Source organism: Pteropus vampyrus, unplaced genomic scaffold (genome assembly GCF_000151845.1).
Source record: "Pteropus vampyrus isolate Shadow unplaced genomic scaffold, Pvam_2.0 Scaffold50, whole genome shotgun sequence".
Taxonomy (NCBI): domain Eukaryota; kingdom Metazoa; phylum Chordata; class Mammalia; order Chiroptera; family Pteropodidae; genus Pteropus; species Pteropus vampyrus.
In genome coordinates this window covers 6,928,788-6,941,145 of record NW_011888831.1, presented here as the reverse complement: position 1 = coordinate 6,941,145, position 12,358 = coordinate 6,928,788, and the positions used below count along the sequence as shown (strand labels likewise).

The following is a 12,358-nucleotide window of genomic DNA, read 5'->3' as shown; positions in this document are numbered from 1 at the left end:
ACAGACAGCTAAGCCATGGCAGAGAGTGCTCAGAGAGTTCAAAACAACAGAACAGTGTAAATAGTTTGCTTTAGAGATATAGTAAGTACTTTGGGCTGTGTTTTCATTCAATCCTTCATGGGGATTCAAACTGAGAAACTCTTTTTTGAAGGGTGAGATATATATATACACACATACATATATATACATACATATGTATATATGTATATAATATATATTACATATATATATTACATAGATATAATATCGTAAAACTCCTTATAGCTTTGTTGCTGAACAAACAGCTATCAGCAACATTTAAAATTAAGATGCTATACATACTGGGAAATTCTAGTATTTTAGAGAACCTCTCTGACCGAGAAGTGTCTCATATTGCTGACAAGTTTTTGCAACTGCTTTCTTCTGTTTGTGCTGCAGAATATCTTGGAGATACAAAAGTTCACAGCCAATGTACCTCAGATGTGCCTCTACAGTAACCCAAATGTAAGGAGAAGATAAAGTATCACATTCTTCCACAGTACTCACATTTCTGAAGTCCAGTGTTCATCTGCGTGTGAGAAAGAAGCTGAAAGGACAGGTCACCTGGCCCTGGTAGACAGGCTAGCATGGCAGACCAGCATCAACACAACATGGGGCAGTCACTCACACTGTAATGAACAAAAAAACAAGGTCATGGAACATAATAGGAACTCGCTCAAGGAAGATACCAGGGATATCTGATATGAGCAGCACAGGAGCAAGTTTAGATAGATAAGCAATTTAATTAACAGCATGTTGGTGGAAAATATAACTATGTCTTTATCTGTAGAAATAATTTGCCCCCAACTATTACTATGGGTAAAATGATATTTCACTCAGCACAGATGAGTAGGTGGAGAAATTAAAAACTGGAAAATACCTATCCATACGACAAAATGGAAAACATAGATACATCTGTAAGGTCTTTTATGCTCACAAGCTCTAAATGCACTCACTTGGCATTTGCATTTCCTATAGATTGCCTCTCCCTATCACTGGCTTTTGAACAGGCCCATCAGGCTGCTGGATAAAATGGCATACTGACTCTCATCTGTGCCCCAGCTAAGGCAGGAACAGAAAGGATAGAGCACATTCTAAGGTGAAGGGAAATAATGATTTCTCCCTGAAAATAGACCAGTGTTCCTGAAGAGAGCTGGGCCTCAAAGGGCCATCCTCAGTCGATTTACAGGGCTGGTGGGGAGCCAGGGCACTTCCAGAGGCAACATGGTATACAAGTTGTAAAGGCACCTAAAATTTGACTTGTGACTCCAGTAACCTGAACTCACTTTTAAAAGAAAGGAGCAAAGCATCCTAGGAGACACAATTAACTACTGTTAAATCAAATGTTGTTTGTAAGTTTTTGGGGATTCACCTTTCCTATCACACAATTAGAACTCCTGAATCTCTACCCCTTCCCCGCCTCCCACTCCCCCCAAAAAGTTGTATAAAGCTGTATTGCTCCCAGGGGAAATAAAGGAAGTGGCAGGCTGCCAGCAGCCCTCTTTGGGCAGGCGATCCTGACATTATGTCAAATGGCATGGGTTCATCAGTGTTGTCTACCAACAAGATGTACACAGCCAGCAAGCAGACATTGAGGTGGCCTTTTATAGGGAAGGAAACCTTATCAGCAATGCCAAGCTCTCTGTATATCAAAGACCAAGCTTTTCTCAAACAAGTATAATGTATTAAAACACCTGAAATTCCTTTCTCATACTGTAAAATCCAGAAATCAAGGTGGCATAATAAGGCTTTAGATCACAACAAAAGAGGAATGGGGGGAAAGCTCAAATGTTAAAGACCACAAAACCTCTTTCTTTCTCTTAAAGAGCTTTCTCAGGTATGTGACACCGTCTTGTCATGATGAGTATCAGAGAGCTCCAGCTTGCAAGGCCAGGTAGCTGAAAAGATACTTTGTAAAAGAGGCTGCTCAAACTGTGTTTAAGATAGCAACTGTAGAAAGAACTGAAGATTGAATGCCTCAATGAGAACAGAGCCGCCCAAGAGTTCTGGCACATATTCAGTCTTCTTAGTCTCTAGTGGGTGGGTTAACAGAATGAACACAGTGTGCCAACTCCAGTGCCTGAAAAAATAAAAAGTCTTCTGCTGGAGTCCAATGACTGAGGTACTGCTTAGAATCTCATCCCTTGTGAATGCTGATCTCTATTTAATAACCTCTCCCCTATGGTCCTGTAACTGAGGGCAAACTCCAAAGAAAGGAAGAGGATTAACAAATACTGGAGCCTAATATTGTGAAATGGGCTGTCTGATGGGCTTTAGTGATGTTTTCTTAATTAGGTCTCCCAACCTTTTCTGGAGATAGGTAATAATTTAATTTGTCATCTCGTCATCTTTAGCCTGGATTACTACAATAGTCTTCTAAATGGTTTCTCTGTTCCACCTTTGCCCCTCACCCAATCTATTCTCCACACAGCAGCCAGAGTAATTTATTTTTTTTTTAATTGGAAATCATATCAGCTCAAAAATCTCCAATGACTTACCATCTCACTTAGAATAAAACACAAAATCCTATCATGGCCCACAAGGCCTTCCATACTCTGTTATTACTACCTCTCTGACCTCATCTTCTAACTGCCCCACCCCCACCCCCACCCCTCATGCTGACTCTACTAGCCACAGCAGCCTGTCTTGCAGCTCTCCCAAAATGCTGAGCATACTCCCACCTCCAGGCCTGTACTTCATCTCAATAACTGAGATACTGTGATGAAGGAAGTACAAAGAACACATTCACTCAGCTATCTTGCAGATAAATTCTCTCCCTGTACTTTTTGGAAGGAACCAATCTATGAACGATCACTGTAATCTCTGATATACCTATTAAATCTTGATGCCTGCAACCAAGGAGAGATGAGTAGCAGGTGTGGATCCTAAGAACTGACCATAAAATACTGCCCCTCAACCCACAACTCTGGCTTTTCTTTTCTTTTCTTTTTTTTAAACTCTGGTTTCAATAGAAGATCAGGAAAGAATTAAACCAGCTAAACTGTGGCAAAGAGCCATTAAAGGATTTACTGACAGTGAACAAAGGAGAAAAAATAAAAGATGAACACTGTAAAGACTCCAGAAAGTCAATTTTCAGTTTCGGCAGGAGGGAGTGAATGGGTAATAAAGAAACCAGAGCTTGGAGCCCTCCATGATTACGTCCCCAACAAGACTCACACAGAAAGTCTAAAATACTCTTGAGCTCTCACTGGCATCATCTGGGCTAAGATTACAGCCCCTAATTTGTGACCCTTTCTTTAAAAGTTCAGGGATCTATTTGCCATCCTTTCCAAAAGACTGTCTCCTATACTAAGGAAGTCTTCAAGCTACTTGCCCAGTTTCACTAAAGCAGAGTCGAGAATCAGACTCTGCTAGGGTGGGGAAGGCCTGAAGTGGCCAGGTCACGAGGATTGTGACGAAACACGAAGGAAGTACCTTTCTTCCACAACCCATTGTAGAAAGCAGGGATGCACAGGATAAAAGCACTCCTCTGGAGGCCTGGCAGCTCAGCACAGGCCTTTTATTCAAAAAATTCAAACCACCCACACGTTTTGATTACCATCTGGTTTCTCTTAAACGTAAAGTCCAATATAATTTTATAGCTGATATTTCTGGAAGCACAATTAGACCCAGAAATCATCACTAGCAACTACCTTCTAAAAGGGCCTCAACATTCAAGTCCTGACTTCTGAGCAGAATCAAGTAGTGACCTGGAGCTCAAGCCAAGTGAACTGCAGACACTGTGGAGAAAGGAAAAAAGATCTCCTTGGCAGAGCCTCCTTGTGAACTCTTGGCCAGTTTTCCTTTCACCAGCTGCTCCCTAAGCAGGGGGACTACCATATCACGTGAACACAGAACCGAGGTGTTCAAACTCTCCTGGGACATTCACACAAGTGCCAGCATTTCCCAGACTACCTCTAATTAAGGGACAAAACCCTTGTCCCCACTGGGAAAACTGGAAGGTACTTTCATCTATGCTCCTCCCCCCACTTCAGAAGACTGACAGGTTTTATTAGAGTTGTGACCTTACACAATGTTTTCTTGAGTGGCACCTCATAAAGAACCATCTCTGCCTTAGGGTAGGCCTGTGTTGTGTTTGTACTGCTTGTCTCTGCTTATGCTAAGACCACTGAAGGGGAAGGAAATGAGGAAGAGGAATACTCTTCTCCGTATGTTTTTTTGTTGGGAAAACTGGGGGAAAGAAGATAAAGTGTTGGTAAAGGAATTTTTACTTGAGGGGGTGGTGGTGAAGTGATCTAGAGCCATCACTTCTTAGCAGTCTCACTACCCACAATCTATGCCTTCTAGTACTTTTTTGCCAATTCTCTCTCCTGCTTTCCAAACCCTACCTTCAAAAAGAACCCCCGCAAAGGGTGACTAGCCCAATTTCTGATTCATGCTATGGTTCAAAAATTTAAATCTGCCATTTATAAACTTTAATTAAAAGTGAAATTGTGAGCAGTGCCATCTCTAAGACCCCTGGTAAAGAAAGAAAATGTTATACCCCTTGTTATTTGACTCCACTGTATAAAATACATCCAACAGTAAAAATCTTGTGTACATGCATCTTAAGAGAATCTGATTAACAACGAGAAACTGCATTAATAAAAGAGTTATCACTTTGTAAAGGCTTGCCTGCATCCACCCTCCACTGCACCCCTCCAAACCCTGTGGTGGGCATGCCCGCACGGACCCCACAATCACCCCTGCCCCGCTTCCCTCTCGGCCTGGGCATCTCCTCACCCCCGAACCTGTACACAGAGGACGAACAGAAAAAAAAGTCATCACTGTTTCTGATTACACCTTCTTATCCATAAGCTAAAAGGCTTACTAAAAAGACTACTTTTAGTTAAGAGGGAAAAAAGTCTTATCTTACTGCTCCCTGCTCCTTTACTCCTGAAGTCCCAGAAATTAAGTTAAAAACTAAGGGAAACATCAAAATACTGCGCTGAGGGAAAGAAACAGGGCCAAAGATGGCAAAAATTACATGTTTATCAAATCGGACTACAAAATCAGTCATCTTTATGGTCTGTTACAATGAAATCATCTATTCAACAGGTAATTTTGTCAGTTCAGGTAACTGTGAACTTCCAACTAAAGTGCACTTTTCACTACTTACCCAACCTGAATAAAGTTCAGCCATTGATCAAAGACATCCTTCTTCTCTATTTTTAACCCAATAGGGGGCCTAAAAGTCACTTGAAATTGTGACCTCACAACTCTAGGCTGGGGGAAAGACCAAGAGAGAAAGATGGATGTTCAGGATGATCATTCTGGAACTTTGTTGAAAGCCCAGAACTATTTCCACGTACCAGAATATACGAGGCTTGGGTTTAGAAACATTATCTCAAACTACTCTTTAGAAACTATCACAAGTCTTCTTCCTATCCTGTTTCCCATCCCCACCATGGTCCCTAAAGGTATTTTCTCTGCCAGTGCTTTCTTCAACAAGGATGCTCTTTTCTGGATCCCCTTATTGCTTAACTCATCTATGATCCAGTGCTTTCTCTTGAATTTGTTACTCAGGTACCAGGAAAGTATTCTACCTGGACATTCTAACCTTTTAGTGTGAGCTTCTTAAGATCAGAGCCTGTCTTTTATTTTTCCTTCCAAGTTACTGTGTCAGGAACAACATTATTCACACAATAAATGTTTAATAAATATTACTGGCCCATTTTCCTGAAGAATAGCAGATACTTTAATTCTAGGCTTTGGAACTTATCCTTGAAAAACATGGGTAATACAAGTGCCAACAAGTGTCTGTGCATGTGTGTGCTTAGATACCTCTCAGAGTGAGAAGCCAGATGGAATTAAAAGAAAGAAAGAAAAAGCCCGGGTACCACTTTTGCACTGCCTTGAAAAGTCACTTGTCATCTGTACTTTAATCCCCTTGAAGTGCAAGTCAGTGTTCCTAAAAATTTTAAATGCATTCTATGTTTATTGCAGGCAGCTAAATCAAAACTTGCAGTTTTTCATTATGGTATGTAATAGGTTTGAGTTCCCAAAGCCCTATTAGGGCTGGATCACTATAACTTAAGCTGAACCAAGGTAGACTGACCTCTGCATTTAACCACATTCATAATCGCAAGCAGAACTGTCAGACGGGTAGAATTTTACCCCTAAGTACCTGAGATTGTGCTCAGTAAGACAATAAGAACAAGAAACCAGAAGAAACCGCTTCCTTGAGATAAGACACAAATATTGGATATTTACCTTTTACAATTTCCTGCAGAACTAGTACTAAATCAGAACGTTTCAAATTATTATTCAGATGAAATATAATTCAACAAATATGCTACAATTCTGTGGTAATTTTTAATCGTCAAAGTTCTGAGTCCTACACCATCCATGAAAAGTTGCCATGTGAGAGAGAAGCACTGATGTTACACCCACATGAGGATACTGAAGAAACAGAGCCAAACTATTCTTTAGAAAGGAAATCTGCAGAAAAGGTATCAACACTGGGTTAAGTCTCATGCTGTCTATAAAGTCCTTTAACAAGCCAGGCATAGACAAGTATTCATTCCGATAAAAATGGAAAAGGCAGTACCCAAGTGTAGCTTCTGTAATCTTAGAGATCATAGCCACAACACTGAAAAAGAATTTTAAAAATTTAGCAGGCTGTTAAAAAATATTTGCAAGAATGTGTTTAGAGATCAGCTAGACATGATGCTTATTCATACCCTTTCTCCTCTCAACTACATGAGGTATAACAGAGGCCAGATTCCTTTAGTGACTGATTTCCTTGCCTCAGAATCAACTCATCAAAGAGCAGACCCTTTAAACCAGTCGAGAGTCTGACTTGAAGGCTGAAAGAAATTTAAGGGACTTAAGACCACTTAGACAGCTCACACCATTCTGGGTATACAACAACGTGTTATTCTGAAACAAGTCTAGATGAAAGCGTTTGGGTATGTGTGTGCCTGCATTTCATGACCTTGGTACAGAGGTGTTTTCCTTTTGTGGTTCTAAAGTGCCTCATCAAACGAAGTTCACTGCTGGGTTTAGAAATTTCAAGAGACATTTATAAACCTTTATTTTTGCTATGTAATGAGTAACACTGATTTACACTGTATAAGAAGGTAGTTTATCAAAACTGCAGAAAATGCCTAAATGAAATTTTGAACAGATGCTGAAAAGTTATGAATGGAAGCAGTGAGAGAGGCTCCACAGCAATATCTGAACACACGCAAGGGGAATGAAGACATGACTCCTTCCATCAGTCAGCTGGAGAAATATAAGCAACTACTAAATATATAAAGAGTGTACGGAGGTGAACACACAATGTAAATATATATTTGCCTTAATGTTAAAATGTACAGCTAAGGGTGGTTCCATAGAGTAGTGGTTAGCATGTCTGCTTTACACGCAGAAGGTCTTGGGTTCAAGCCCCAGTGGAACTACGGTTCATACCCTGGGAGCACCAGGTCCTGGGTATGTGCCATGAGTGCATGGGAGGAGACACCCTGCCTTCAGAGATCCAGTTCTTAAGGGGAGATGGCAACATCCATAGGTCAGGGGTAGAAGGCGGGGTGGGGATTTTAAAAAAAAAAAAATGTACAGTGGAAACTTACCGGATTTTGTTAACTAATGTCACCGGAAATAAATAAATAAAATTTCTTTTACAAAAGAGTGCAACTATCTAATAATTAAAGTATAAATTAAGTGAAATGTGGCTTTATATTTTGCTTAAAAATTGACAAACATGTTTTAAAATCTAATACACACTGAGTCAAGGATATAATGAAGAGTCACTAGAGTGAGATGTTAAATTGATAAGTCTTTCTAGAAGTAAGTGACAATTCAAAAAATAGTCATACTCCGATGTAGTAATTACACTTCTAAAGTCTAACTTGAGGAAACAATCAGAGATGTGAAAAAAGATCCACATATGACTCTCTTCATGGCAGTGCTGTTCATAACTGTGTAAAAACTGGAAATAATCTAAATGTCCAAAAGCAAGGACATAGTTATATAATTATGAGATATTTCATCTAATAAAATTAGCATGAGCTGCCAATTTAAAAAGAAATATTGTTAAGGAATATCTGAAGACAAAAAAATGCTTATAATATACATTATGTAAATATAATAATTTTGTAAAATTTATTATATATACATAAAAACAATGATGTCACTTATAGTTTACCATCAAATGTATTATAGCATTTTGTGGGAATAAATTCTCATTCCTGGACTACAGTAGTCTTCCCCTTATCCATGGGGAGGTTTATTCCAAGACTCCCAATAGATACCTTAAACCAGGCATAATACCAAACCCTAAATATACTATGCTTTTTCCTATTTGCACATCCCTGTGATGAAGTTTAATTTATAAATTAGGCACAGTAAGAGATTAACAATAATAAAAACAGAACAATTATAATCTACTGTAATAAAGTTATGTAATTTGTGGTTTCTCTCAAAATATCTGATAGCTAAGATAGCTACTAAGTAACTAATGGGCAGGTAGTATATACAGAGTAGATACGCTGGACACAGAGATGATTTCATGTCCTGGGTGGGACGACGCGGGACACTTTGAGATTTCATCATACTAGTCAGAATAGTGCGCAATTTAAAACTTATGAATTGCTCATTTCTGTAATTTCCCATTTAACATTTTCAGACTCCAGTTTACCATAAGCAAAACCTTGAGTAAGAAGAGGTGGACTGACTACTGTATCTAGTTTAGGATAACATGCTAATTAGCTCTCATTTCTTGAACATAAAACCAACAGAGCCAAGGAAGTAACCTAGGAAAAAATAAGTGGCAAGGGCAAATCATTTTCAAAAGGGGAAAATTCACATACAGACAATACATTGCACTTTGCAGATATTGTGTTTTTTGCAAATTTAAGGTTTGTGGCAACAGTGCACTGAGTAAGTGTATCGGCACCATTTTTCCAACAGGCTCAGATGGTTGGCCTTTTTCAGCAATAAAATATTTTTAAATTACGGTATGTACTTTTTAAAAAAAGACAACGTTATCGCCCACTTTATAGTCTACGGTATAGTGTAAACATAACTTTTATATGCACTGGGAAACCAAAAAATTCATGCAATTCACTTTTTTAAAAATTATTTATTTATTTACACTCTTCCCCCCCTTTAATTCCCCTCCACACTTCCACCTCTGACCTATTGATGTTGTCGTTTCCCTTTAAAAACTGGATCTCTGAAGGCAGGGCGTTGCTGCCCACACGCTCGCAGCATGCACCTGGGGCCCGGCACCCCGGGCGCATTCGGGGGGTCTGGAGCACCCATGCGTATAAAGCAAACATGCTAACCACTACACTATGGAGCCACCCCTGCAATTCACTTAATTGTGATACTTGCTTTACTGTGGTGGTCTGAGACCAAACCCACAATACCGCCAAGGTATGCCTATAAAGATAAATGTCAACTACAGCTCCAATCACCTTAAGAAATCCGGATTAAAAAGAGGCACTATATCAAAGTGGTTAAAACAAGACTCTGGCTTTAAATCCTAGCTCTGGCACTTACTAGCTGTGAGATCTTGGGTTAAGACACTTAATTTCATCTGTAAAATGTACCTACTTCCCAGAATTATTGTGAGGGTTAAATGGGTTTAATAGTAACGTATTCAAGTGCTTAGGATACTAGGGCCTGACATGCATGCAGTGAACATTATTTAAATGATGGCTATTACCACTTTCCTAATTTATCAAAATCCAGGTCACTTTTTATTTTGCCAACAGAACCAAATCACCATCTTACATTTTATAGTTCTTTACATTTTGAAACATGTTTACATACATTATTTCATTTGAAATTTAAGACAATCTTTTAATGTAGATGGAACAAGTTATCACTCCCTTTCTATAGGTTAGGAGACCCAGACTCAGGGATATTAAGTAACTTGTCCAACAGTCTACAGCTGAGACAATGGGACCTCATACTGCATTCTCTGTCTTAACTTCTAGACTTGTGGCTCATTCCATTAGATAAGTATTCTGCAATCTTCAGGCTGAGACCAGCCTTTAAAAAAAAAAAAAGAATTAAATAAATCACAAAGTTAACAGTGAGAACGCTTATTGTTTTATGATTCTGTTTCAATTACCTAAATTACATGTGTGTATTTACTGGGATGAAACCCTTACTGTGGGCACAGACAAAAATGTTTGAAAAACACTGCACTATACCATAGCTGCCTTTTAAGTCAGTATTTATTGAGCAACTATCATATCCCTCTTCTTATACTTCTCATATAACAAAAACATACAATTCTAAACCATGGTTTTAAGTGTGGATATAACTATTGACTTTCCTATAGATTTCGGGAATTACCTGTCCCAGATCAGCACTTTGTACTATAACTCTTTTATACTTTGCTAGCCTAACATTTGGGAATCAGCTCTTAGTGAAAATCCATTTAAGGTAAACTATAAGCCAGCAACTATAACCAAGGTAAGAATGCACTGGGAAAGTAACTACATAAAGGCAAAGAAAAGCTTTAAGTTCATGTGGTCAGACTTTTTTTTTTCTTCAGGGAAAAACTATATGATTCATATGAGTAAACTATATCAGAGAATGATACAAGAAATGATTAAACACAGTTATCGCTCATCCTCAAAATATCCTGGCACAGAAAACTCTTGCCCTCCTATCCTCATGCTCTTCTTTGAATGTGAGAAGTAAACCCTGACTAACTCTGAACCTACTCTTAACCCATACCTCTTCTAGGTCAGTTTCCATTTGGACAGTTGTACTATGAGGGATTTTGGAAGCTAGGCATTATAGAGCTCACCAAGGTCTCTGACAGAAAACATCCCTCTGCTCTCTAAGGGGAAAGGAGCTCACACTTCTTCACTATACATCTACTATATCCACTATATAATCATTTGGTCTATTACCTTCTTAGAACTAGTTCTCTGTACACAATGCTTTCAGCTTACGTACCTTACATTTCTAGTGAAGTTTCAAAAAGGCTAGCAAATTCAGTGCAGGTATGGAATGAAGTTTTACTTTTTACTTAGAGTTAACACACTGACCTTTCCTGTATCTTCTAGGCTGCTGCCTTCCAGGGTTAGTTTGGCAACAGGCAGATTTTAAAGTACTCGTACAAGGCATGACGGATATATTAATAATTCCTGTTCATTTAGGCCCTTCCTTCTCCTTCCATAACCTGAGTAGAGGACCATGAGGAATCCTGATATGTAACAACTTTTGGCTTCTTTAGCCTCAGCAAATATCAAAATATCTTACCTTGCCATATCACTGAGACTCACTATAACTTGAATGATTATGGCTCTCACTCCAAGGAGTTACTAGGTTTCTGAATGCAGAAGAGCCTCAAAAGGACCCAGGAAGTGAAAGCCTATTGATGTAGAGGAGCACTCCTTCCTCCTACACTCTGCAAACCACAACTAGTTAATGAAATTTGGAATACTGGCTCAATCAACAGGAAGAAGAGAGGGCAGAGACACAGTCCCTGTTAGAAAAATACCTTTATAGCTAAACACCAAGTGAAATAAGATCTGAATTTAGCTTTAGGAAGCTTCCTCATTTCAGAAACTGCCTGTAAAACAAAATAAAAACTAACAAAGTAGTCTTTTAAAGCTCTCTAGGATTCAAAGTACCACAATTCACTCACCAATCAGCAGAATTCTTTTGCTTCCTTCTGTGGTCCTGAGAAATTCCATAATCATTCAATATTGTTATTTACCAGGGTGTGGCTGATTCTAACTAGTCAAATATGTGCCTCATACCATATTTTAAGTCCCACCTAAACAAAGCAACTTAATTCTAGATTACTTTAGCATTGAGAAAATCAGGAAAAATTTATATAAATACATGTTTAACCTTACAGATGTCCAAATGATTTGCCTTCTTTTTATTTTAAAAGTATGGCTAACACTACCCAAATTAACATATTGTGGACAGTGGCAGAAAACAAAAGTTCACAACTTTTCTATTCCTGGTACATGCCTCCTTCACTCAGTGTACTCATTTACTGTCCTAATTTCTACTCGGTAAACTTCTCTCTCTGGGCCTCCCTAACCAACTAAGCGTTATCAGCTTTCACCCAGTTACCTCTGTTAAATAACTGGATTAGAAATAGAAAGTACCCAAACAGAGTGAGGAGGGTATCCGCAAAGGGATGAGGGGTGGGGGCTGGTGTGGGGAGTTAGAACCCAAGTGCAGTGAGGACAGCATCCCCAGAGGGAATGAGGTGACTACTCCTCATCCATAACATTAGTCCCAATAGGGTCCACTCGGATCTTGGCATCTAAATATGAAATTCTCCACTAGCAGGAACAAAGGCTCCTTGGAGAAATGGCTGAGGCAGAGAAAAGTACTAGATGAATCTGGTACA

At 39.1% G+C, this 12,358-nt stretch overlaps 1 protein-coding gene across 4 annotated transcripts in view; it reads right to left on the bottom strand.

The window, feature by feature from the left end:
* FAM222B (family with sequence similarity 222 member B) overlaps nt 1-12,358 on the bottom strand; it is a 54,993-nt gene that overhangs the window by 9,670 nt on the left and 32,965 nt on the right. For all 4 annotated transcript variants that reach the window (XM_011359945.2, XM_011359948.2, XM_011359946.2 and 1 more), the window contains exon 2: nt 526-647. In XM_011359945.2, coding sequence (XP_011358247.1) covers nt 526-607 — 82 coding nt within the window. In that variant the 5' untranslated portion in view covers nt 608-647. The remainder of the gene's footprint in view (nt 1-525; nt 648-12,358) is intronic.